Below are 27,448 nucleotides of genomic sequence, written 5' to 3'. Positions count from 1 at the left end.
GTTTTATGAAAAGACGCACATGCGCAGTCGCATTCGGACTCTACAAGTATCACACGCAAATTTCTTTATCAAAACTTGAACCCATGTTACCTTCCCCGTAATTTCTCCAATTTCACATTAAAATCTGTTCTCAAAATTCAAAAATAGCTTTCACAGAGCAAGTCCACCGTTCTTTTTTTAAACTGTATGCTAGTAACGCAGCAAGATGTGTTTAGTTTCAAAGGTATCCACAATGAACACCTGACAAGAAAGTCATGAATTTAAGAAAGCTGAAAAATCATATTTTAATTAAATTGTACAATACCTGCCACCACAATTTCAAAGAACGCAGTTTGGCCCGACATCTCTGCTCAAAGTCTGACCAAACCTTGGCAAGCATGTCGGGGAAAAGACAAAGGAGGGATTCAAACAGAGCTCGGCTTCCTTCAGGTGAGTCGGGGTCCTGTTTGGGTGTTACCTCCTTTCTCCATTTCACAGAGAGTAACACTTAAACTCAACTTGGGGTGACACAAAATGAGAAAGCGCTTCATTTTTTTTTTTATCAAAAGCTGCAACAATTTTTGATACAACGACTATTTATACAGTCTATGCTTTTAAGCCAATCAGGTCAAAGTAATAGTTATATGTCAGAAAGCCCGAGCATGCACTTCCACCTTGTGAACACTAGGAGTCGCTATGTTATCACTAACATCCTCAAACGCCTGCATACAAATGACAAAAGTGAGCTTGTAGGAAGAAAAAAAAAAGGAGAGGAGATGAAGAGGCAAATAAAATTGAATACATTGTTTTAGAGGTACAATGTGTAGTATGTAGCAGCATTTAGCATAACAGAAATGTGATATAATATTCATAAGAACGTTTAAATCAGTGTATAATCTCCTGAATATGACAGTCTATTTATTTTTGTCTGCTTTGATGTACTGTCTATATCAATAAAGGTGCAGGTACCCTTCTACGGAGGCCGCCATCTTGCACCCCAATGTTTTTATGGTAGTACAGTAAGGACAAAAGTGAGACATATGCCTTTTTGTATTAGAAAGTTGCTGCGTGAAATGCAGCAGTTGGAAGATGAAGAAGAAGAGAGTGGTTGTTGTTGTTATTGTACACTAAATAATTTGCATTGATGTACAATTTTGATGGTAAACACTTGACAAATGGAGGATCATACTTATCATGTATCACAAGAGCCTCTTGTCCTCAAAGGCCACTGTTGCTTCACCGACAGTAGGGGTGAGCAAGGGAGCATTTTAATCTAGAATCTGACTGCTAGATATTGCTGAATGTTCCAATTTCTACACACTGTGCCTTTAAACAGATTTGTCAATTAGCCTACCCCAATGTGTCATTGAACATCTCAACACAAGTGCAACTGAATAAGTATCATACCATATAATAGATGTGAAAAGTGAAAGTTAAGGACCTAACTAAATGAGTGCTGCTACATAACATTTTTTCTTCAAGCCTTTAGACAAATTCACAATCAATGGTTTCCTCTTGAAAGAAGGACAAAGATACGAGTTTAATGTAACCCGGTCTATCATGGCTTATGAAGGCTGCGGCCTTGCTATCAACAACCTTCGCTGTCTTGCTGAGAAGCAGTTTGTAGCCATAACATCACTTCCTGAGTCGTATCTCTGCAGACACTTGGATGTTCTGGTCTGTGTTGGCCTGTGCAGGGATGGCGACAAACCAGCAGACACATTCCTGAATCCTGCACTGTTATAGTCTCCATTTCATTTCTGCTTTAATAGGCAAGGGCCTCTTCTCTCTCTCTCTCTCTCTCTCTCTCTCTCTCTCCACTTCCATTGTACTGCAGCAAGTGGAATGAAGGGACTATGATGAGACCCCTCTTTTATATCTCCCACATTCTCACACTGTAGCTTCCTCCTGCCCCCCCTTGCATTTTTCACCTTATCTTTGACATCTGTATCAAATAACTTCCCTGTGTTACCCCCCAAAAATTCCCCTGATCAATGTTTCAATTAGTTGCATTGATTTAATTCAACACAATTCATACTCTTCCTGCTACAATCAGTGAAAAAGTATCACTTTGTCACTTTGGGGTAATTTAAAGGGGCACTTTGCTGAAGCTATGTTTGGGTGGAAGTGAGATAATCCAGCCTGCGACTCGTGTCAAAGGCCCGAAAGATTCACGGGAATGCAGATTGGTCACACCATTGTAGCTCTCAATCTCCCATCATGATCCATGCTGAGAATTGTCACGGCACTTAGCTCATGTCCACCACCCCCCTAGCCCAGAAAATGTGTGTGTCTGTGTGTGAGGGGAGCACATGAGAGAAGGGGTAAACAGAGTGGCTATTATTCAGCAGGGTAATCTCACACAGTGTGAAGGGGGAAGGGTGCAGGGGCTGGAAATGATGTCAAATTTAGTTTGCTCTTTTTGAGGCTCCTAACTTACAAGTGGCAGTAATTGCTAAGCTGTTGTGGCTCTTAATTCAGGGCCTGCTGCATGTGCCTATTTAACCTCCATAGCCCTGACAGCAGTATTGGATGAAATGCAATAAGGGTTTGGTTTAAATTGTTAACATAGTGGGGTTTTTTGCCAATGTTATGCTTCTCATCTTCAACATCTTAGTTTAATGTGTGAGAATGCTGATGAGGATGCTTTAAAGTTCAAGCTTCGCCTGATTGGATGGTTAATGTAGGTGTAGTATGAATAATATGCTAAAATGTTAAGCTTGCAAAAATCTTTACCTGAGGACAAGTTATGGAATAAACTACATTGTCACATATCACCACATTATCTTACAATAAAGTGGTGACTTTCTAGCTAGCAGCTAGCATGACTAAAAAAAGGTTCATTGAATAAGTCAGGAAGTCCCTCCACACCTTTCCACTGCTGTGTTCTCCTCTAATGTTCTGTGTCTGATAAAGAACTAATACTGAGCATGCGTGTTGTTTTATCTCTGTGTAAAACATAATGGGTCTATAATTGAGGCTTTATATTTCAACTCCTCCTGCCAAGCTCAAGCCTGTGTTGCATTCTTGAAGTTGCACACTGGACTTTATTACTTCTCACTGCATAGCAATGCACATACTGTGGGACCACATGCATATCATTCTTTTGTTTATAGGGATTTAAGCATTTTAATCCAGGAATACAGACCAGACAAAGCATACTTACTGCTTGAGAAAAGGACCAGGATCGTATTTGTGGCTGATTATACCTGTAAGAAACAATGAAATCAAAGACTTAATAGCTTGAAATAGGCTTGTAAATCTGAAGTCATTAATGATAAAGCTGCCTTGTATACCAACAAGCCATTCCTAATCCTCATACTTTGGATCAGACTAACGTGTCACATGAAAGTTTCCAACACATACTTATTGCCTCTCAGCTCATCTGTACCCGGTCATTATCTTCATCTATGTTCCAATCCAGTTTACTTTGATATAGCCTGAACAAAACAGATCTCATAATAAAGTCTGTTTCAGGGTTGGCATGACGTTGGAGAGAGAGAGCTGTTCTGATAATACATTTGGCAACCAGCCACAGCAACATGGGTAGACAAGACAGTTCCCAACGCTCAAAATACTCGATTTACCTCAGCCTGGCCTCACCCTGCAATTTCATGGGACGAAATTGTCTCTGGCTAGTTTTTCCAGCCTTTTTCCTGTCATCCATAAATTTTCACGTCTTTGTCTCCTCCTTTAAGTACCACTTTGCTCAAGAAATTTCTGATCTACTTCAAATACTTCTATGGAAGTGTTTTTTTTTTTTGCTGCCTAGGTAGACTGACTCCATTCTTTTTATGCAATGTTTTAGATAAATACAAACAGAATCAGCATCAATGCACCATCACATTCTATGGATTAGAATCAATATGACACTTGATTATATCCAATGTCAGTCAGGTTCCTAGCCTTCATCAGTGTCACATGTTTTCTACATCTGAACTGACTATGAGTCACCTGCTTAGCTAATTTACTATAGCATCTCCCTATATATCCCAACTGTGAGTGATGTGTTTTGATTGAGCGTGCAACAAACCGGATGCAGAGTGTTTCTGTGCCAATCTTAGAATAGAACTGCCACAGAGGGTGGGGGTATTGTGCCAAGCATTTAGTCATCAATCCCACTGTTAATGTGGGGAGTTACACCTCCTCAGGCCCTGAAACCGAGACCAGAGGAGACACAGGGGCCACGGATGACGAGACGGAGGAACAGAAACTCTCAGATGTCATCATATTTCTCAGTGGGATGTTGTTATTTATATTTCAAAGTGTTGAAGAATCAGGATTAGTCATAACAGTGACATTTCTAAAGATGCTTCTGTATGTGAAGCTGTTTTGGGGGTGGATGGCAAAGAATACACTGGTGTGTGGGCAACATTCAAACACTTAGGTAGTCGAGGTCCTTGTAGACAACAGTGTCTCAAACCCAGAGAAACTTATTCAGCCATTCAATGAGGAGATCTAAATTGATTTGGCTTTAAAATTAGATCAATGAAAACAATGCTAAGTTATCATAAGGGGTTTCTTATGTCTGTAACGTCTCAGTTTCAACACATTGAGTCACGTGTACAAGCCTGAAAACAAGGAAGTCTTGAGCTTCTTTAAAATCTGATTCTTTGCTGTAGTTAGACTGAAAATTATAATGCATTACATTATTTTATTATTTTTATTGTGACACTATGGAAGAGTCATCATACCGTTCTATCCTAGAATTAGTGTAGGGGGCGATCAGCTCTTCTTCGACACATGTATCTGTTCATTTCTATACCATCATGCTTGGTAAACAACTCTTGATTTTGATCCCTCAGCTGCCACCATCTGTTTGTCTGACTCTGTATCTCAAGCTGGATATCTCTGGCATATTTTCCCTGATCATAGAAACGGCCCACCCACTGACCCACTGTGTTTTTAAACAGATTCCACAGCCAGCTAGATGTCACTCCCTGTAGGAAAATTAGACCCACCCCGGTCTCTCGTTTCTGTTTTGACCTATGGACTATGTAACGCTGTGTATGTGTTTGTATCTGTATGTACACGTTTATGTGTGAGAGGCACTCACCGGTTGAGGAAGTCACTGCTAGAGTGCCAGTCAGGTCCCTGTGATACATAAACATTCATGTGTTAACATGTCAGAGATGGAAAGCAACTATCCAGGTCGAGTTGCTCTGAAATCCTTACATGTCATTAACATTGTGTTGCCCAAATGCACCTATTAATCTTTCAGGCTCATTTGCTTTTCTTTGTTTGTATACAGTATATATCTCAATGTAATTTAATATAAATGTAAAATATTCAAATTAAGCATCTTTTCTTGCAGATAACTCAATACAAGTCTTAAAAAATGTGTTGCTTTAAAAACTCCATTAGCCTTTTTGATTTTGCTTATTTCCTATTGAGGCTAAATGGAACTCTGTTTTTAAATAGGAGAAAAGAAATGGAGGACAAGACATTCCACATTCATATGTGTCTGTTTGTGATTTGGGAGTGATTCAAAATCAAACAACATGCACAATTTGCCAATAATTTTCACTATTATTCTCATGGAACCATTTGTGATGTGCAGGCACAGCATGTTAGCGGTTAGCAAACTTTGCAGTAGGTTAAACAGAGAGCAGGTAGTATTTATGCAGACCTCAGGTTTTCAGAAAGTGCAAATTAGTAAAAGACCGCAGGCGACTATAGTTTGGCAAGCTGGGGCAGAGCAAGACAGAAAGGAAGAAGAAGAGGAGAGATAAGAAAAGAGGCCCAACTCCATGATTAGATTCATGCACAGAGAAATGAAGGCAGGAGGGGAAGAGGTGACAAAGGTGGGTTGTTCTCGACAGATCTTCAGCTCCACGATGAAAGGTGTTGATTCATCCTCTTCAAATCAATAAAAACTGCGAAAGCTGTCAGGCAAAGTAATTCTAGCCTTGGGTTTAAATGTTTAAAAGGCAACATATGTGCAGGAATAAGAACCCCTGATGGAAAACCTGCTTTGACCATATGGTCCCCCAGCTGGAATTTAAAATCATCAAAGAGGGAAGTAGTTACATAAGAAGCACCATCTGAGACACAGAGAAAAGGTAGGCTATCCTGTTTCACCACATGCTTAAAAAACAGAAGCAGTGTTCACCTCAAAAGGTCAAAGCAGGTTAGAAAGCCAGCAGTTCAAAATGACTGAAGCTGTGCTTCACTGACAATGTATGATATGTTGTTTATGAGAATGTAAGCTGATTCTAAAACCCCAAAACACAACATGCTACATGATATACTCCAAACAGTTTTCAATGTCTAATAGTAAAATGAAGACAATACAAAAGATCACTGAAATGAACTGCAATTTTAATAAAACACTATTCAAAACTTACAAAAGGCAGATAAAGCAACAGTAGACACTACTTCCCTGTATTCTCTTTAAATAATACTGTCATTCTATCTCTTAATCTGTGATCTCTCCACAGCTTCAGCTGGTCAGTTAACCCACGAGTCTCAAAAGTTGGTTCAAAACCCTGGCCTAAAAAGACCATGTATAATTGTCAGCCGGCTGTTTGTATAGGCCATTTAGGTGGGAAATTGCAGAGTAAAGTGAAACACAGATTATAAAAGTTTACTGACTTGAGTGCATAGCATTTAAACCAGCACAAATATTTGCTAGTGATAAGATATAAACATCCTTTTGCCAACTAATGCAGCATGGTCAGCTGGCTATAAAAATCTTTCTGCAGCATATGCATAGCTTACAGGAGGCAACCTTTGGCAGAGGGAAATGTAACCAACTGATCATAAAAGAAAAAGTAACATAGAGAAGCAGTTTCACTTATAAAGTATGATCTTTGTTTCACTTAGTTGTTTTTTAATAACTTAAAAATGCAAATAAAATCAAAGGAAGTAAATAGTTGAAGTAACAACAGGCAAGTTTTCTGAAGTATTAAATAATAGTACCAGAGAGCATTCAGCTGAAACATGACATAACTTAAATTTATACAGAGGAGTCCAAAAACAGCACACAAGGCCAAAGTGTGTCCTTTCGAGGCAGAGATGGTTCTTGTAGTCAGAGATGAGGAGGGTTGTAGGCAGTGTTAAAGGGATGATGACACACTGTAGTGAGTACTACAAAAGCAAGTTTTGTTGAGGAGTAGTAGTTGGTAGTAGTAGTAACACCAGGGAAATATGGAGGTTGGGGGAGAGAGGAGTGTGAGAAAGCCCAAGCTGCCAAAAAAACAGCTGGACGTTAAAAAATCAAAGGCACTGAGGAAGGACACAAGACAGGAACAGGAAGCCCCGGACAGGAAGCGCATCATCAGTGAGTCAATAGCTTAAGCCGCGTAATCCAACTGACCAGTAGTGAGCGTTCTGCCGTTGCGCGCTTGGAGACGGTGGCCACAGGGGCCTTTCTCATGTCCTCCTGGTAGGGGATGGTGGCGCTGTTGTGGAGGTCTGAGTTGGAGTAGTAGCGGCTGCCCCTGATGTGGTCCACTCTGACCAGCTGGCGTTCCCCCGCTGGCCTGTAGGGCGGAGACACTGTGGGGACCTCCTCTGCAATGGTGGGGATCCTCTCATTGCTCAGGTATCTGTACAGGTGGTCTTCACCTACAGCAGAGACACAGGGAGATGTCATCTTATCAACAGCTTTAAAGAGTTTTTCCAACAAGAGAAAACAAGAAAAATGAGTCTGGTCCTGCTCGAGGTTTCTGCCTGTTAAAGGACGTTTTTCCTTTCCACTGTAACTTGCTAAATGCTACTGAGTGCTCTGCTCATGGTGGATTAGGACGAGTTACAACAGTATTGCCTGTAAGTTGAGACTAGATTTTATCCTGTCTTGATATTAGGGCTTTGTTGATAATATAAGAGTACGGTCTAGACCGGCTCAGTTTGTAAAGTGTCTTGAGATAACATTTGTTGTAATTTAGTGCCATATAAATAAACTTTGATCGATCCATTGATAAACAAGATTAAATAGCATGACAATATGGTTTAACAGAAAATGTGTTCAAACTTGAGCTTTTTACCTTTGTCATTCAAGTCATGTTAACACAGCCAATTAGCCTAGCTTAGCATTACAACTGGGGAAAAAGGGGGTAAACACACAGCTAGGTTGGCTCTGACAAAAGGCAAAACAATCTGTCTGCAAGAACTTCTTGAGCTTGCTAATAACAAAACTAATTATTTAAATTGTATTTTTTGGATGTTAAATCTATAAAAACCAAGGACTCCCAGCAAAAACAACAACAACAGCAACAACAACAACATTTTTTTCGTATGAATTAGGGTTACTTGTGCAATTCCTTCAGTTGCACTTAATCATTTAAATTATCAAATTGAGTAATATAGTGAACATGTTGCTTGTGGTATTATCTCTAATTTATGTTCAAAATAAACATTACTCTCAAATCATTCATTATTAATATCAATGTAACACTTCTCTCTTGATGTTTGAACATCAAACTAGGAACATCAGGGGTGTCACCTCAAAGGGAAATATGATGGGTCATACCTTTCCTTCCCTGTGCCCAGGGCTTTGCATAGGGATCTATGATTCCGACACAAGTGTCTGCCGGCATTGAGAGGGGCCGAGGCTTCCCTAGAAACAAGAGTTAGACATTTATTGGCTTCATTATTTCAAGATACTTTTTCTCTATTTTTAATTGGTGGAATGTTTTTAAGATTCTCTGAATGAGAAAAAAAAACTGACCACGCAAAGACTTGTGCTCCCTCATTCTGGGCTGAATCACGTTGGCCTCGATGGGACAGCCAACGCTTAGCTTGTCATAATCTTCGATGGTGCAGCGCCTTCTGCTCTCCTGGTCCAGGAAGGAGTTTGGTGACTCAGAGCCCTTTGGTCTTTTACTAATGCTGGAGAAGGAGTCTGTTCTTTCCTCTCTGCGTGGAGAAACAAATGGTCATTACTCATTGCAAAACAACATGCTCTTCCACAGCTAACTGTTCAGTGTAGTGAAATAACGTTTTTGACACTTCAAGCGAAACATAAATGACAAAGCCACAAACTCTGTATAAAAATTGAGTCTCTAGCTTTTAAATCATGTGAAGATGTGCAGTAATCTCTCTGAAAGCAGAAGATGAAACATCTGTTGAATAACGTCTTTGGTGGGAATGGTGGGAGCTTGGTGGGCAGAAGTGAAGCAACAAGAGTGTAGGATAGGAGGAAGGTTAGGTGGCCACATTTGCAGGAATCAGTCATTATGAAGAGGAAAGATGGGCTGTGGTGACTGGATCGCTAAAGTGCTATGCTACAACTGTCAGATCTCAAGTTGTTGAACAAGCTTAAGCTCATAAATCATGAGTTTGGCAGATGACATGAGACAGCTCACCGTGGAGTGTAAGGCATTGGAGGAGGAGGGGGGATGTACAGGTTCAGGATAGCGGGTTTCTCTTTTTTGGTTGATCCATTAGCCGAGCTGCAGGGAGACTGGACTCTGATCAAAGAGGAATTGTTCTGAAAAAGACCACACACACATACAATTATTGATCAGTTAAAGCTCTGCTTTCATAATTATACGTGTCTTACATGTATTCCTACATTTAAATACTTTACTGTCATAAATAAAGTCATTGGCTGCTGCTGCTGCTTGCTGTCCAAAGAAGACTAAATGGGCCTTGCTGGCTACTGGGAGGAGTTTACCACATGTGGTGAGACATTTAAGTGCTCGTGTGTCTCCCTGGGTATAAACCTTCTTGTTTGAGGTATGGAAAGACTGTTAGTGAAGTCCAGAATAGCCTGTGAGACATGTACTTATAACTGTGCTAGTTTACCACAGTTATGTTTCCCAACACTCGACAACATAGCGCCCTTGACTAAATGTACGCTGCCATTCTAATCAAACTCAAATGATACATCTGATGATACAGTGAAGCACATGTGATATAATAATGACAAACTACATCCGACGTAGGCTCTCATGAATCATTCTCTCTCTTTCCTTTTCTGAATGGCTCCCATGTGCACAAACTACACCGTGTCACAGAGCCCGTGTCATTCAGTCCTTGTATCTGTTTTGCCTTCTGGAGTCTTATCACAGATAAACTCAGATGTCTAACTCTGATACCTCTCACTGCTTGTTAAAACATGACGCTGGTGGACATGTTGACATTGGCCACCTTTGTGTTGAGAGGTGCTTTGTTGTTTTTAAGAAACACTCTCTTATCTGATATGGTCTCATCTTGCCTTCTCAGGCTATAAAACAAGCCACGCATGATAAGACAATGCCAGAGCCTGAAATGTAGAGGTCTTGGTTTACACAGGGCTTTATTGTCTGCCTGTCTCTTAGAGGGGACTCAGGTGGGGAGATGTGGTTAAAAGCTAAGTTCAGCCTAATGTGTTCACATGAGAGAGAATACCAAATTTGATTACGGTCACATAACCTTATTAGCACAATATATATCAGCTCCCCCTGACCTCTCTTTGGACAGCAGACATTTACGATGTTTTTCTTGACAAGAAGAGACTTAATGCAAATAAAATGAACCATTATAGGCCCTATTGTTTTCTTTCTATCGCAGCATCTGGGCACTTAGCTTCTAATAACCAGATACAATCAAACTAGACTCCAATGAAATAGGCTGGCAGCTTTATCTCCCAGACTAAATGACATCATGGGACTTTATTTGCCGCTGTTGTTGCCCATGAAGAAAATGTTGTTTTCAGTTCAGCCAGCAGCACTTTCAGGGTGGCTTCTGACACTTGTCTGAACATGTCGTCTTGGAACCAACTCCCTAAAAAGCTGATAATTGTTTGACAATGACTAGACACACAGGCTTTTGTTGATCTTTCATAATGAAGGAGGATGTGTGGGAGCTTGGGTGCATGTGTGTACGTATGTACCTGTGGTACTGGGGGCTTCCAGCGCATGTTCTTGAGCGGGGCGGGGGTGAAACCTGTTGTGCCTGTAGGCCTTTTCTTAAGGAGTAGAACCACGCCTTTAGGGTCCTCCCTCAGTTTGACAACCAGGTTTTTCAGCTGCCAGCCCACCTGGTGAACAGAATGAGGAGAGCACCATTAGCATTCTGTTTATATTCAGAGCATGTTCTTACACTGACGGTCAAATGTAGATAAATTCTTACCACTGTCTGGTGGTTAACCTGGATCACCTCATCACCAGCATGGATCTTCCTAGTCAGGTCTGCAGGTGACTATAGAACGAACACAATAAAAGCTCAAAGTCAGTTCAACCACTTTTGTAAAATAGCAACCACACTTCCATTCCTGTCTGATTTATGCTTTTGAAATGTTCCTTTCAAAAGGAAATATCAGTCAAACAAGCAGTCTGATTCAAATCATGAGAAAAACACAAGCACCTTCTGTGCGTATGAATATCAGTTGAATTGTTTTTTATGTCACACGGATGTCGAGCAGGATTAACCCGTCATTATCAGTGATGATTCAGGTCCTGATTCACAATTAAGCACCGGAGGCGAGAACACGACCGTGGCAGTGATGCTGGAGTATTAGTCACTGACTGACTGTCTCAGTATCGTAAAGGTAGGACATCTATTTTTCTTGTGTGGGCTGTTTGTGATATTCATTGGTTACTGGAATTCAGAAACAAACAATACCCTTAATATATGAGCAATTCTGAACTCCTTCAGATAACTCTGCCCTCAGTGAAGGTGGATGAAGAGGAAGGAGATGAAGAGGGTGAGAATGAGGTGTTTTTAAACTATTATCAACAGCTTGTGTTTTGAAGTTAGGTGCAAAACAAACTGAAGATGAAGAAAGAATTGGAACTAAAAAGCAGAAACATCAGACATGTGATAGTCAGCACACATATGACCAACTGTCTCAATCTTAACCACAAACAGTCCTCTTCAATGTATTTTCAATAATCTGAATTATTACAGAATGGAAAGCGGCTGAGTGCGTTCTTGTGGTCAGCATGTTGTCATACTCACATGTTCTGTGGTTCCTGTGATGACATGTAAGCCATCATATGTCGATTTGATGTACATCCCCTGAGAAAAAGAAAACTTTATTAATGGTCACAGTTAAAAAGTCCAATATTCCCAAAGGGAGAAGCATACGAAAGAGATGTAGTGGCAACAATTTGACACACATTGCATGGATTCCTGGCCTTCACAGATCATAGGGCAGGCACTTTCTGGACTGAAATAAAGAGGGTGTCATAAAAAATCTCCCAGCATTCCTTACCAGCCCTTCTCCTGGTTTGATATTGGTCAGCTGGACTTCATCCAAGCAGGCCGACTGGCTCATCAGGGGGTCAGAGGTTGTTCTCACGGTCTGATCACAGATGCTGTTCAAAATCTTAGACTGGAGAGGAAAAGGCACAAATGTATGTATAAATTAACAATATACAAAGCACAAACTCAAACAGGTTACAAAAGTTCAGTTTAGACTGCTACAGCTGCACCTCAAAATTAGGTTTTGCTCATGTTTGGTGCAAAGCTTATTGGGCCTACTGGGGATCATAAGTGGGCCATTAACTGGTCCTACCAGTGCACACACAGTCCTGTATACACTCATCTTCTGCCTGCTTCCTCCTCTACTGGTTGCAGGAATAAAATATCGTCATTAAGGGGGATGTTCTGGGACATGCATTTTGTTCTGAACACATGGTTGTACACTCTATGAAGGGTTGACAGGACAGAGGAAAATATGTGGCACAAGCAAAACAAAGCAAAAGGAGTCGATGACAAACTGGGTGGGAAAGATGAGAACAAAGACAAGAGTGGGACAGTGTACAATCACATGACTCAGAGAAATGAGCCAATATGTTCCACTCTGATGTGGACTTTACCGAAGGACATCAGGAAGAGTGACAGAGTACTAGAGGAAGCCCAGTGTTAGCCCAAAGGGTCTGGAGAGTGTAAGCAACAGGAAACATTGATTGATGGTGGGGGCGTATTTGAGCCGCCCCCTCCACTGGCACTCCTATAGACCTGTCTGCTTTATTCAGCAAACTGACCCTTCTGCTGAGAGCATATCACACTATCACTGTATAAAACATTCACCTAAACGATCAACCAGACTTTCCCCCCCTACAAAAAGGAACCTCAGGGAGTCATGTAGTTTACATTATGAGTAACAAAGAGAAGAAATGCAATATACTCACCACTTCTAGGATCTTCTCTTCCATCTCGTAAACACTGCAGTCCTGTTATAGAGAAGACAGTGATGACAGATTAGGCTTGTGAGCAGTAAACAACAGAGACGAGGAAGAGGTTTCTCAATGGCTAAAGACAGAAAAAGTATAGGGGTTTGGTAAATACGATATAATCAACATTCCAGATATAGAACTGAGAAAAATGGAGAACGGCCACAAATAAACCTCTCTAAGATTAAATTATCTTCCAGCCTAAACTCTGGGAAAAGCTGTAATTGCATAACGTTCTGCGTGGTTCAGTTAACTGTACTGGAATGTAAATGCTATACTGACACTCATATAGCAACAATGTGCAGATGACATGGTGTGGAACAATTGGGGAAAAGAACATGCAATGATGTTTAGAAAGCCCTCAGCCGAATAATGCTTTGGGTTTCACTGCATCACTGCTTCCCACAGTAAAAAGTGGGTGGGCTTGTGGGAAGACACGGTAGCTATGACCTTGCTTGTTTTGGGGGGAAGGAACTACTGATAGAATCTGCAAAGTCAGCCGGGAGACTGACCACTGTCCTCTTCCAAGTGTCCCTACACAGCACTCGTACGCTGCAGCTGGACTGGACACAGCTGAGGCAACAGCCTCCCCTGACAACTGTGTTGTTGGTGGTGAAAGGGCCTCTAGTTAAGCAGGGGTGAGGGGGGAGGCTGCTTGTTTACAGAATTGGGTCTATGGTAGTAATGCCCCAAGGCACCCCATTTATCAAAACACAGGTGGAATGCTTCTGTCAAAACTTAAGAGCACACACAATCTTCTCCAACATGTCTCTTATTTCTTGACAGTTCTCACAGGCCACAAACCTTTGTCAGCGCTAAATAAAGGGGAATTAGTGTTTTGGTCCTCACAGTATTGGAGACAAGCATAGGCATGTGCCATGTACAAAGCCAGCTCTGTTACTCTTTGTAAATCCATTGTGCAGACAGCGAATGGGGGTCGAGCAAGTTTTTTCATATTTCCATAGCTTGCACATTCCACTGGGCTAAAGGGGAGCGTCTGTTTTCAAATGCACTCGGCTTGACATACTGTTGGTTTGCTTGCAATGACAAGATTTGCATGACTGTCTGCGGCCATGAGTGATGCCTGGAAGCTGAACACATTCAATGCACCCTAAATATTATTCTCCTGACATGCTTCAGAGCCTGTTTGACTGAGTTAAAGTGAGATACATGTGACTCTTCCACGTGTCTCTTTCTTGGAAGGAATAAAAGGCCAACATAAACAAGAAGTAGGGAAAAATAATAGGCTTCATTTATGGGTCCCAAACCCATCTTTCCATATGATATATATTTCCTAAACTCAGCTGAGGATATAAGGAGGGTTCAGAAAGAATTTGGCTATGCTTGCATACACATGCAACTGCATATTTCTTTTAGAGTCTGGCCCATGTTTGGATGACTACACTGTTGAATGAGCCAAGAAGTGTGAGCTAAAAATACAGGCTTCAATGTTTAGAGATCTTGAAAAAACAGCATCATTATGTGCTGTTGACAAGGCTTGGAGACATCTCACATCAAGCTTAAATATCATAAAAATCCTTTTATGTTATATCTGAATGAATCCCAAATCTTTGTCAAAAGCAAAGTCCCTTTTAGTAAACAGGAGCCAGATCATAACTCAGCACTGAGAGAGGCTGAGGGACAATTCCCTGAGTGTGCTGATCCCTCACGTTATGGACTTGATCCCACAGCCAGTGTGGATCAGATGACTCTCTGTGTGCTGCTCTCTGGGCCTTTGATCTGCCACCAGAGCAGATTTGCATGGTTGAGCAATGAAGTGGCCAAGAGAGAAAGGAGTGCTGGCACAGTTTGAGAACCTCGAGGGTAGCTGCCTTTACACAGGAGTGAAATAGAGCCCATGGACTGCAACGTTTTAGAACTGTTCTCCATGAGGCTTTAACATGTGATGTATACAACTGCAAATTTAGTGTTCGGATTACATTCTTGAGTCAGTTTCTTGAAACAATTAGAAATAAACTATCTTCCAATAATGCCGGAGTGAGAAGGTTGGTAAAAAAAGACACGAGGGATTGATGAAAAATGCGTTTGTTGAAAGAGAACAACCTCTAAACTGACAGGTCAGCCAAGATGGGTGATGCGTTCACAGTTTTATGGCTGTGTCCCATTGTGTGTGTACACACAGGCTTCATTCAGGCAGAGCACATAAATTGTGTGATCTGAAAAGCCCTTATTCTTGGCTGAAGTTCATGAACGAGCTGGGCAAACCTCAGGCCATCCTCCCCCATCATAAAACTAATCACTGTGGCAGACTGCTGAGCGACCGATTTTATTAACCAGCGGCTCATACCCTGGCCTGCAAGTTACAAAAGAAGTCTTGCAAAATAGTTTGTAAGTTAAGATAATAACATGATGGGATGAGCTGAGGAGTTGCATCCACTACTATTGGGGCTGGTCAAGTCATTAGAGGAAGCTAATGGCTCCAGTCTTAAAAGACTCTGTCAGCACCTTTCAGGAGTGTATTCTACACCATAGTCTCTCCACTTCACATGGCAGTGTGGGAAATGTATACCCCCACTTCTCCTAGATGACCATGACCGAGACACCCACAGTAAATCACTAGAGGCGCTGAAATCCCAGACTCTGGTAGGGAAACAGGCACTCTGGGAAAGGAATTTATTTTGATGCAATAACCCACAAAAATGACACCTGCAGTCTCAGTAGTTCACAATCAGGGGACGATGAGTTTGTTCTATGTGAAAGTGAAACCCTTCGAGGAGAAAAAAATGTACATACTAGCTTATGGCTTTAATACCGAACAAAAGGCAGCTCACCATATACCTTGTTGAAGACGTGTTTTACCATGAAACTAAAGGAGGCAGACGCCCTATTGTGCCATGATGCAATGCCAGAGAAATCCTGCAAAAAGAGTTGAGGAATTTGGTGGATTCTGGATCTCTGTTTCATGTGTCACACATCTATGTAGCAGTCCTGTAGACCGCCTCATCTCTGCAAACTCAGGAAGTGCTTTCAGACAGTTCAGTCTCCTGCTGCGAGCATCTTAGAGAAGCAAAAACAGGAACCACATGGCTCGAGAGTAAAGCTGCATGCAGAATGTTGGCAGCCACCTTTACAATAGCGCCAGTGGGTTTTATAAAACTGGAGACGGCAGAGCGGCGTTTACCATTAAACAGCCCCAAACTAAAGGGGGTCTCCTCATTAGGTGGCAGGAGGAAAACAGACCCTCAGAGAAGCATCAGTTTTTGCAATAATGTGCTCAGAATGTTGGCTTCAGGGTTATGTCATGGTTGCCAGACCACATTTCCCATAACTCTCTTCTCCTGCACTTTATCCTGCATGTCTGTGCCCCTGGGTTGGTATGTACTCAGTGGAAAAAGCTATTGTGTGTGCATGTGTGTGTAGGTTTCCCATGGGGTTGCTAGACATGTGCTGTTGAGTTATCCAGCGTGCAGACCTGTTGAACTGTGGTGGTGAGCTCCAGGCACAGCTGAATGATCTTGTTCTTGGTGGCTGTGAAGTCACTGATCCCTGTAAGAGGCGTCCTGCAAGCAGACAAAAGAGGAAAGGGAGAAGATTAGGAACCAGTGGTGGGCTACTGGGCTGCAGGGTCACTGAAACTGCATAGACTGCATAACTTCTTAAATAAAGCATATCATTGTTCTATTTAAAACACATGGGATTCCACTGATCAATGTCATTGGATTTAAAGGATAATCTAATATGATGGATTCCTTTACATCTGTAAAACAAAAAAATGTCATGGTGACATGAGAGCAGAATTTGAGAAAAATATAAAAATTCATATAAGCTGAGATAATCCAAAATCAGCTGATTACTTCCTTTAACATAATAAAATGTGTTTTTTAAAATGTTCAGCTCAACATCACAGCTACAGTTTAAACCAGATGTCACATTACCAGCTTTAGCCAAGTAAGCTTCAAAAACAAAGGCTTAATTTCAGCAAGATAACACTCAATCCTAACACCCTGCTCTACTTTTATTGGGTGATGTGTTTGTAGGAAGTCCTTTGGAGGGCAGAGGCAGTTCTGCCAGCTCCCATCTGAAAGTGTACAGAGGTCTGTATTTCTGCCTCATAATGAGAATAAGTCTGAACAGGAGTATTGGTATGTGCACACAACTTAAATTTGAAGCCTCAATTCTGACATCTGATTCAGAGTGTGTAGCTACTTGAGTGTTATTACCTGTCCAGCCAAGCCAGGAGGCTCTTTGCAGCACCGATCAGCTCCACCACAGAGGTAAGGAAGTCGTTGGGTGGCTTCCTTGAGGTGCTGCCTTCATACGCAGGGCTTTTCCTGCGGTCAGATGTGGCCATGTGTAAACTGTTGGTGGCAGCTCTCATCCTCACAACCAGATTCTTCAAGTTGTCTGTCTCAACCCCATAGTTCTGAAAAGTAATCATCACAGTTTAAACTAGGTCAAACAAAACATAAAAAACTAACACTATGGCTTAAAGCAGAAATATATACAATGGCATTCAAACGTATCATCAAAGTTTACAACTCTTTTGTATAGTCTAGACATAAGGAGAACTTTTTACACAACAGTGTAATCACACTCCCAGAAAAACACGTTGATTCCTGTTCAATAAGGGGCTCCATTCACTTCTCTGACAGATATGATTGAAGTGCACTTGTCTGAGATGACAGCTTGTGCATGAAAATTCCCCTCCTGTCTCCTGGTTTGTCCTAGCTTGTGCAGGAAGGTGTGCACGTGCCATCACCTGATTCCAATCAAGTGGAGCAAAGTCTGCATTCTTTAGCCTGGGTAGCTTCCTGCTTTTGCATTCCTTTGATTTATGGGTTATTGACATGCAGTCGAGCATTATGTCTCCAAGGGTCAATAAGTACAGTACACACTAGCTATGAGCATAACCACTGCAGGGTGCACAGAAGCAACACCATGCAACATTTTTGTCTTGGCTGGTATAGTGGGTGTCTGAGACTGAGGATAACCACCTGACCGAGGGCCGTTTCTAACGTCTGTGCAATGTTTTGATTGAATAATGTGTTGGTTAAGGGTACACAGAGAAAGAGTAGCCTGGCTCCTGTCCTGGTAAATATCAGCTTACATGGTGTTGCATCGCCGACAGCAATGTTGCTGCACGTGTGACGTGCCGGTAGCTGAATATGCTTTGCAAGGAGTAAAACAGCACGTGTTTGGGACACTATGAAGGAATCTGCAAGTGGTTAGTGTCTGCTTTTATTCCACAGCCTTTCTCCAACATGAGCTCACCAAGCACACAATTCATTTCACTCATGTCAGCTCCCATGGACTCTGAAATATATTGAGTACTCAAACTGTAGGTGTAAGCAGCTCAACTCAAGGAACACTTGATATGACATAAATTGTTCAAACATCATAAAAGATAATGGAACACTCAGGAAATGTGAAGAAAAAGAAAACAAACCAATTGATGGTTGTGTTTTCCCTTCAGTCATTTACACAGTGAGAGTGGCACTTGAAAGCAGTGTGAGCACTTTCCAGATCAAACGTCTCGCATGGCTTTTTCATTAGCAGGCTGATCACACAGCCACAGCAGTTCTAACTGGCTTACAGATGTCCAGAGAGCCTCTGTCTCACATGGCCAGCTGAGCTAAAAACCATGTCTGAGGCCAAAACCTGTGGTTCCAGTCAAATCCAATTTTTCATTCTCATAACAGCATCTTGAGCCAAATTGACGTTGTTTCAGTGCCTTTTTATAGACATTGAGTTAATCTGGAATCAAGATGTGTAGGATCTCGATGGGGCTCTGTGAGGGGGGATATATGCTGGGGTAAGTGTCCTGGGGAGAAATGGAGAACGCCTATCATAACATAGCACTTCCTGTCCCCGCTACAGGCATTACATGGATCTAAAAGAAGAGCAAAAAATGAAAAGTAAAAGAAACATATGCCTGTAGGGTAGACAAAAGGTGTGTGTGTTTATTTGTCCCTTTAATGTGCCATCTGAGGTTAAGTGTAACATAATATCTTTGGACATATTCATCCCCGGGCAATGGTAAAATACATTTCCAGCAGCTCCGCGGCTCATGATGAGGCCTGATGATCCGTCATATAGAGTATGTTTTATGGCAGCTGCAGGCAGCTTGTGTGCATGGAAATCATGTGGTGCTGATCTCTCTGAGGGTTGCTGGGGTCGAAGAACAACTAGAGAAGAGTTGGATTTCAACTTTGACTCTGCAGAAGACATCATGTCTCAGAGAAGTCCAATAAAATTAATTGAAATGTTCCCTTTTTGTCCCCAGACAGCAATTGGCTCTTGATAGCTTTTGGGTGAAGGGGAGGCACGAGTATGAGTTTCCTACAGGGCTGTGGAGTTGTATGTTGGGTCATAATTCATCAGGAATTTAGATTTGCAACTGCAAATACAGCTCAGATCCATGATATATAAAAAACTATAGTTCCTTTCCTATATAAGGCGTACTCTACAGTACATTTGGACGTGCTTTCACATTCAAAATCCAGCAAAAACTGGGAACAAAGTGTCACAGAGATGAATGTTTCTACATCAACAGGAAGTGTCTGATCCAACAGTAGACAAAAAAAAAAGGGAAGTGGGGGAGAGGTTGACAGACTTGTGGGGGTTGTTGGGGTGCTGGTGGCCTGTGTTCCTGTCAGTAGCGCTGACCTTGTCCTAGCTAAAGTTAATTGAATGGGGGGCCTCACTTCCTCCCAAGGGGCCAGTGGAAGGCCATAGTCTTTTTCTTAATAAGGAAGCCCCTAATGGACAAAAACATTTCGTTGGAGGAGAATGGTTGCTGTGAGTCCAGCACTTCTGGCTGTAAGCCACAAGAAACAGAGACAGAAGGTAAAAATAAAGTGAGCCAAATATTGCTTTCCATTAGTGTATACAAACTTGTAGTATCACAACCCTTTCTAAAAGAGCGGCAAAGTTCCCATGTGGGAAAAGAGCTTCAGTTGAAATAACAGAACCATGCTGAGGAAGCACTTCTGAGGCAAAATTTATGAAGCTGCTCAACAGGAAAACTACTTGAGATTTCACTGCCTTGATGTCGAGGTTCTAGGGGTGAACCAAAAATCTGGGTCTGATTACTCCGATTGTAAAAGAGGTTCTAGAGCACAGAAAGTTCCATATGGTACATATTGTATGATGAGTAAATCTTTCAAAACAATAAAAGGGCAAACATGTGCCAAATGCTTCCAGGTGTTGACTTCCAGGTAGAGGAGATGCTGTGTGGACAAATGGCTGAACCCTGTTTTGTGCAGAATAAGAAAAAATGACAAACTGTTTTGATTGCTGGAAATTAGGCAGGGTAGTATCATCTGCACATCATCAGTTTGTCAGAAGTTACCTTATCCTGTATCATGATGGTAAGATCACATTCCCTATTAGTGGTGAAACAATCCCACACTAGGGAAAGGATGAATCAATTATTAATACCATTGTCCCAGTTCAGCGTGTCAACAGGCTGGTCGGACCTTTTGTTAAGCAAAGATCTTCGAACGAAGGTTTCAAGCTGCTGTTAGAATGGATATCAAACTGAACCTACATCCACAAAGCTTTTAAAGAGAGGGTAAACTCTGGAATGCTGACACTGATGTAAATGAAGGGACCACAATCGCAGCCTTTTAAAGCACAGGAAGTGATAAAACTCCAAAATTGATCCCATCTGCTGGAAAAAACCTTGTTCTCTTTCAGCCGGAGCGTAGATGGTTTCTGTCACTCTTTCATGCCTCAGAGACACTTGTTGGGAGTTCTTCTGGGAGCTGTGGTGACGAAGAGAGGGTCAACTGGTTTGCTCCGAGAGTGACTAATAAGAGCTATCTTTGAAGCAAGATCAAGATGGCTCAGGTGAGTGGACATGTTCAGCAGTAAGGACCCAAAAGACAAATATAGCTTGAGATTTTAAGTGTGAAGTGGAAAAAAGAGCTCTCTTCTTATCTATGGAAAAGATCAAACTGCCACTGGTTGCTATATGATAACCATCAACTGCCCCTCGTAATCTCAAACAATTTTAAACTGCCAAAACAACCTCAAGGCCCTTCGGACTCCATCGCTCCTCATTTCAAAGTGACAACCCTCTTCCCTAATATCCCAAGGCTGCTGCATGTGTTGTGGTGCCTCCACACCCCGCTGAGCTGTGTGGGAAATGATGAGCCCTTCTGCATCACTGGGTCCTTTAGCTGCCGGACCAGAAATTACAGTTTTTAGTGAATGTGGATGCTGGGAGCCAAGGGGTGGAACCAGGACTTGAGGACAGCTTCTGCTTTGTTCAAACGCAAAGATACAAAGTTGAAATGCAGATCTACTGACCAGAGCACAGAGTAGATCGACGGCCTCCAGCACTAGTTCCTGGTGTCCGATCCTGGCCACGCCAAGCTCCTCCAGGTCTTGATGTGTGATCTTTAGAAGCTGCTCCCCGCTGATCTTCTCCCGCTCAAAGTTGCTCACATACTGCTGCAAGCTGTCATCCAAACCTGGAAACACAAGATGAAAAAAAGAAGATGGACTCATTAGACATATGGATAAGCTTCTCTCTGGAATGAAAAAGAAAAGTGTGGCAGTATTCAGCCAAAACACTCTTTGTTTATATTTTAGTTTTGGTCCTAGTTTTGTCTGCATGTGTGTGTGTGCGTGTGTACAGTGCAGATAAAGAACAGGTGTGACTGCTATATTTGCTCGACAAACGCACCATAAACAGGCAAACGGTTGAGATCTTAAAGTCTGTTGGGCTGGTTAAACAATGGCTGGCTATAGTGTGTGCATGTGTGTGTGTAGATGGGTGTGGGCTTCTTAATAAAACGTGCCAGTGTCAGGGGCGTCCTCTTGGTATTACTTGTAGCACCGCAAACAAATGAGAGTTACTGTTACAATACCAACTGCTCCATTCATTCTTCACAGCAGAACGTAACTCATATGAGTGAAGAAGGATTCAAATACCACAAAATAAATTAACATATCCTTCTTACACACTGAGGTGTCCCTCAGTGGAGCTTCAAGTAGTTTTTGGGACAACACAGAATAAAAAGGCTGTGTGTGTGTGTGTGTGTGTGTGTGTGTGTGTGTGTGTGTGTGTGTGTGTGTGTGTGTGTGTGTGTGTGTGTGTGTGTGTGTGTGTGTGTGTGAAGGAAACGCCATCTACTCCCCATCAAAGAGCTCACAGAGAGGGGGCAGCTGCAGAGACATGGCCCTGCGCCCTGTTGGTTTTTTTTCTAATAGACCTGTCAGCTGAAAAGCACACTCTCTCACTCTAACAACATCAGCAACCCAAACACACACACACACGCAAACAAACACACAAAAAAGATATTCTTATTTATATTCAGTTTGACATTCAAGTCATAAAAATCGTCCCTTTTTTTAGGCAAATGTAACGTAACATGCAATAACTGCATCCAGTAAAAATGCAGAGCATGCAGTTGGGAGTGGGTGTGGGTTTTGCACACTGAATCCTTTCTGTGACTTGCATCTTGTATTTTTATGTCTCTGAGACACTCAGTCTGTGCATGTGTTGCAGAAAGGATGCATCAAGGACAGGATTGTGATAGTGTGGATACAAGATTAAACAGTACTGTATCAGAGCTCTGAATATACAGAGTGTACTCATACTGCCTTAAATATAAATCAGAGAAGGAGTCTTGTAACTCAATAATACCACTACCTAGAATGTGCTGTATGTGTAGTTCTCTGGCCGCACCACCTACAGAGGACATCCTCGAGTTCAAGGCCATTAAAATTCCATTATGGCATCAAAGTTCACTTTTTAATCCATAAGAAAATAACTGTGAGAGCTCAAGTCATCTCCGCTGAATCAGAGGAGAAATTCCATCAGACCTTGTTAACCATTAGCCTTCACACAAGTCAGGTCCAGTTAGGCTCATTAGATTTTTCTCATTCCTCAGCATGCTAATTCCCAGGCAAGGCTTCACTGAATTTGAAGCTTAGCCCCTGACAAGCCAACAGTCTGTGAGGAAATCCACTTCACTTTTTAAAACGTAGTGAGACTGAGTACTGGCCTTTACTCAAAAGCCAATCACAAACAGTAGACCAATCACTAAACACAATCAGATGAAAACAATGATACAGAGCAAGCAAAGTTTCCTCTTCCTGCAGTGTTAAAAAGGCATTTCCTGTGGAATAGTGCCACTCTCCTTTAACTAGAAGAAGAAAGAGCCCAGCTTGCTAAAGCTTGTGTTGTTCTTGTTTAGCTCAGTTATTCTTATACCACACATTTTCATGCTTCCATGAATAGGTGGGAGGAATGAATCCACATCCGGCAATTGATGAATAAGTGACCTTCTTTTCTTTGAGTTGTTTTTACTTTCATCCATTCACCCACATTTTCTATTCCTAGAAGTCACACTTCAGACGGTTCAAAGGGTTCAATCTGATCTGCATTGGCTTTGAACTGGAACACTAGTAACTGTGTTTCCATGCATCAAAGACAAAGACCTACCCTTAAGTTACCAGTCTCTTACTCTCACATTGAATTCAGGGGTTCCTAAGATGAAGGTATCAGAGTGATCAGTCCCTCTGGACTCCACAGTCCACACCTTCTGCATGAAAGCGAGTGTCCTTACAGCGAGGCTAATAAAACATTTACTAGGCCTCAATCGATGGATGCTGGGATGTGTGGAACTATCAATTTTCATTAAAGCTAGAGTAACCAGTAAAGGAGATAGAGTATCACGTTACTGTGAATTGAGCGAAAGGGGAGGCACAAGAAACGACTGTGTGAAGGCTTTTCAATAGCTGTGCAGGATGAAACGCTTTGGAGTTTTATGGCCTCTGTGAACCACTTGGCAAATGTCCCCAAACCAGAGCAAGTGGGTGTTACTGTGTGGCTCAGGCGCAGACACCCAGCACCAATGTGACATGCAAACTCATTCATTGTTTCCCCGAGTTGCATTAATGTGCAACATACTGCCTTCAAGGTGAGATATTTAGACCCTAGTTATGCCTCATCTGCAATGTGTAACACACAGAGGTGGAATTGTTGGGAAAAGTAGCTCCACCTCTGATCCTTCCACAGAAAGGGCGTAAGGTGGCCACGTGTAGAGTTTGCGGGTTAGGACCATAGACTGTATAAAATATGGACGTAGTATCCGTGAGGTCACCCATCTGTTTCTGAACGCTGTTTTGTAGCCAATCGGCAGCGGCAGCCATATTGCTTCTGTCGAGCCAGTGTGACGTAAAGAGGTGGGCTTTGAGCCTCCTAGCCAACAGCTGCAGTGTTCCTGCAGGCAGCTGTGCCTCTCATTGGAAGACTAGTAATCTCAATATCTTTAAAATTGCCGAATTAGAAAAAAATTCACCCCCCTCACAGTGAGAGGACATCGAGAAATGAGCTATCCAGACTACACTCATCTTTGTACCAGGCTGTAAACATGTTTATTAATCCTGCAAAGATCGTCTTTTTCCCATTCATGTGTATGCGACTTCCGGCACTTCCGGAGCCAGCCTCAAGCGGATCCTCGATGAACTGCAGCTTTTAACACTTCCGCATTGACTCATATTTTTAGACCGGAGGTTGCCGCTTGGTTAGGACAGTGCTGTGTGCATGTAAATTACACACTGGGACAGCAGTTTAACACTATAACAAGGCACAGTGTGTCAGTAAATAGGCATAGTGATGGCACTGTGACTGAATTGTAATGTATAAAAGCCTATAGTGATAACAAGTTGAGTAAAGTTGAATGACTGAAAGTAGGGCTGTTTATTAAGCTTTAAATGACGCTTTTATCTTATTTAAGATACCCGAGCGGATCACTTTGCTGTTGTTTTTGCCAAACAAGATTACTAAAAACTGATTCTCTTTCATTTATTACCACAGTGTATGAAAAATGGACGTAGTATCCGTGACGTCACCCATCTGTTCCTGAGCGCTGTTTTGAAGCCAATTGTCAGCAGGTGCCATATTGGAAATGCTGAACACAACCAAACTTTGTCCCAGCCAATCTCGAGGTTAAGAGGCGGGCCTTTATCCTTTTCCCTAACAGCTACAGGGTGCCAGCCTGTCAATCAACTCAGCTATGTCATTATTTGGGCAAAACTTGTACGTTTAATATCTTCAAAAATACAGACAACAAAATATTCAGCCTGTACAGTGTGTGCTGATCGAGAAAGTAGCTACTCAGCCCTAAACCTTTTTTTAAACCAGGCTGTAAACATGTTTATTATTGTTGCAAAGACCCTTTTTTTAAGAATGGGTGTGTGTGTGGTTACCCGTGTTTCAGCAGCCAGCCTCAAGCGGATGTTCAATGGATTGCAGTTTTTAGCAGTTCTGCATGGGCTTCATATTTTAGGACCGAAGGTTGCTGCTTGTTTATAACATGTCACTTTGATCCTAAAATACAATTTGAAGGTGTCACCCTGGGATCTGGAAAATGTGACTGACTATTTAGATTATGCTCTAATGTTTAAAAGGTCTAAACTTCATCATTACTTTTATTGAAACATCAAGATCCCTGTCCAAAATTCAGTAAGAATCAACTGACTAATAATTGTTCACACGAGAGTACTGGAAGTAATTTAACCAACACAATCTTTATCAGTTATATTATTTGGTTTCAAAAAACAGGAAGCAGAGCATCTGCATATAATCTGTCGAAGTCTCTGACTAACAAACTGGAAAGTACACAGCAAATGGCATTCTGTATGTCCCAGTATGTCACCTGCTGTTCACTGTGGGGTCTGTCTTAGTTACCACCCACCATCTTTTCTTTAGTAAACACTGATTCTGTGTAGAACAGGTTAACAACACAATGGTGTTGGTGTATAGATGCATTCGAATGCGTACACACGGGCATATTTTTGGACAGCTGGGAAAGCAAGAACCCCTGATACTCCAGCCTGGATGCAACAAGTGGAACCAGACCCAGTTGGAGGCCTAAGAGCTCGACAGCCTACTTAAAGGCTGTGTAAGCACACATTTTTGGCAATATAAACAACAGAGCCCTTCCGCTTGCAAATGGCTGAGCTATTCCTGTCATAATCTCAGACCATCCTTGCAGAGCAGATCGTGTTTGATGTTGCCAAGTACAAGGAAGCTCAGGACCCTTATTTTGTTTGTGTGATGAAAAGGTCATGGGAACAGCAAACAGGTTTGAACATGACAGCTTACAAAAGTTGCTGATCAATTGTGATCAACAGCACTTTCAATGCAGCGTTTGGTCGCCAACTTTTTGTTCTCAGGGGTTTGATTACACTAGCAAAGAGCGAACAGTCTTTCACCTCCTACAGAAAGAACCAAACAAGCTTCCTCCTCTTCACCTCCCCCATCTTTCAACCCCTCCCTGTGCTCCCAGTGGGATTCAAGCCACCCTGTAACACACACACATAAACAAGGACACACACAAACATGCACACACCACACAAACACAAACCAATATCCCCACTGGGGTGGCCAGTGGGAAAGCTACTGGGTGTAGAATAGCAGAGCCACTGTAACTCTGCTGTCTTTATTTGTCAGGCTGGCCTCTGAACCTGCGGGGAACGGTCAGGAATTTGACTCATTGTTCTCCGCTGAGCAGCTCCATTGTGGGAACTCACAGCACTCAGGCACAATGGTCTCTGGCTGGACCAGGCCATGCTGTAATTAGAAAGAAAGAAAAAGCTCCTCTCGGCGACTGCTAAGCTATCTTCTAATGCATGACTTCACAGGACAACAACAAAGACTGTACACACACACACAAACTGGGCCAGCCCTTCCAATGAGAACTGGGGATTTGAGTTACACAATGGTGCTCTACATCTCTTCAACGAGCATGTTGTGTCCTAATCTGAGAACAGTATACAATGTTACAGCTTTCCCTGACTATCACTGTGGAAAAGTTTCTTGATACTACGAAGATACACTTGATACTTCTAGAAGTTTATCCTAATGATTGCTTTCCGACATCTGAACTCACTCTGACCCTGTGCGACCATGTTTTAATCTTATCAATGCTTCCTCCAGCTAACAAAGAGTGCTTCACTTCATGTACCCTAATCTTAAACACAGACAACTACAAAATGGCACTGACATGTCCCAAGTGGGCTACCTAAGTGAGAAAAAGCAGCTGAGGCTAGTCCGTCCACAAGCAGACAAAAGCAGCTCTGTCTCTAAAGGGGTGATGGACGATGACTGATGACGGAAGAGGGGTCAGAGTTCGTAAAGCTGTCATTGGTTGAAGCTCATCAGCAACTACCAGTGCCAGCCTCTGGGCTCCGTTAATCCTCACCTCGTCAGATTTCAAAGTTTGAGTTTAAGGAGGAGGGCTCGATTAATATTGACCGGGGAGAGGTGAGAGGTTTGCTTCTGGAGGCGTCGCAGGTCAGAGCACAGGAGGTTAAGAGAGGCATTTTGGCTGTCGCATGGCCTGATACATGACGACTTCTGGCGACACGAGCAGATCAGAGGA

The 27,448-nt window shown here is 42.2% G+C and overlaps 1 protein-coding gene across 3 annotated transcripts in view; it reads right to left on the bottom strand.

Moving 5' to 3' along the window:
- Positions 1-27,448, bottom strand: part of cnksr3 (cnksr family member 3) — a 47,594-nt gene that overhangs the window by 7,906 nt on the left and 12,240 nt on the right. For all 3 annotated transcript variants that reach the window (XM_034674570.1, XM_034674572.1, XM_034674573.1), the window contains 14 exons: positions 21,360-21,523; positions 17,267-17,469; positions 16,519-16,606; positions 13,044-13,085; positions 12,122-12,241; positions 11,866-11,925; positions 11,038-11,106; positions 10,799-10,945; positions 9,288-9,412; positions 8,651-8,838; positions 8,453-8,539; positions 7,298-7,548; positions 5,036-5,073; positions 3,146-3,188 (listed from right to left, as the gene is read on the bottom strand). In XM_034674570.1, the coding sequence (XP_034530461.1) occupies positions 3,146-3,188; positions 5,036-5,073; positions 7,298-7,548; positions 8,453-8,539; positions 8,651-8,838; positions 9,288-9,412; positions 10,799-10,945; positions 11,038-11,106; positions 11,866-11,925; positions 12,122-12,241; positions 13,044-13,085; positions 16,519-16,606; positions 17,267-17,469; positions 21,360-21,523 (1,625 nt within the window). The remainder of the gene's footprint in view (positions 1-3,145; positions 3,189-5,035; positions 5,074-7,297; positions 7,549-8,452; positions 8,540-8,650; positions 8,839-9,287; positions 9,413-10,798; positions 10,946-11,037; positions 11,107-11,865; positions 11,926-12,121; positions 12,242-13,043; positions 13,086-16,518; positions 16,607-17,266; positions 17,470-21,359; positions 21,524-27,448) is intronic.

The sequence above is a fragment of the Notolabrus celidotus genome, chromosome 22, assembly GCF_009762535.1.
Source record: "Notolabrus celidotus isolate fNotCel1 chromosome 22, fNotCel1.pri, whole genome shotgun sequence".
Lineage (NCBI taxonomy): Eukaryota > Metazoa > Chordata > Actinopteri > Labriformes > Labridae > Notolabrus > Notolabrus celidotus.
Note: the sequence above shows the minus strand (reverse complement) of the source record. Positions and strands in the feature narration are given on the sequence as shown.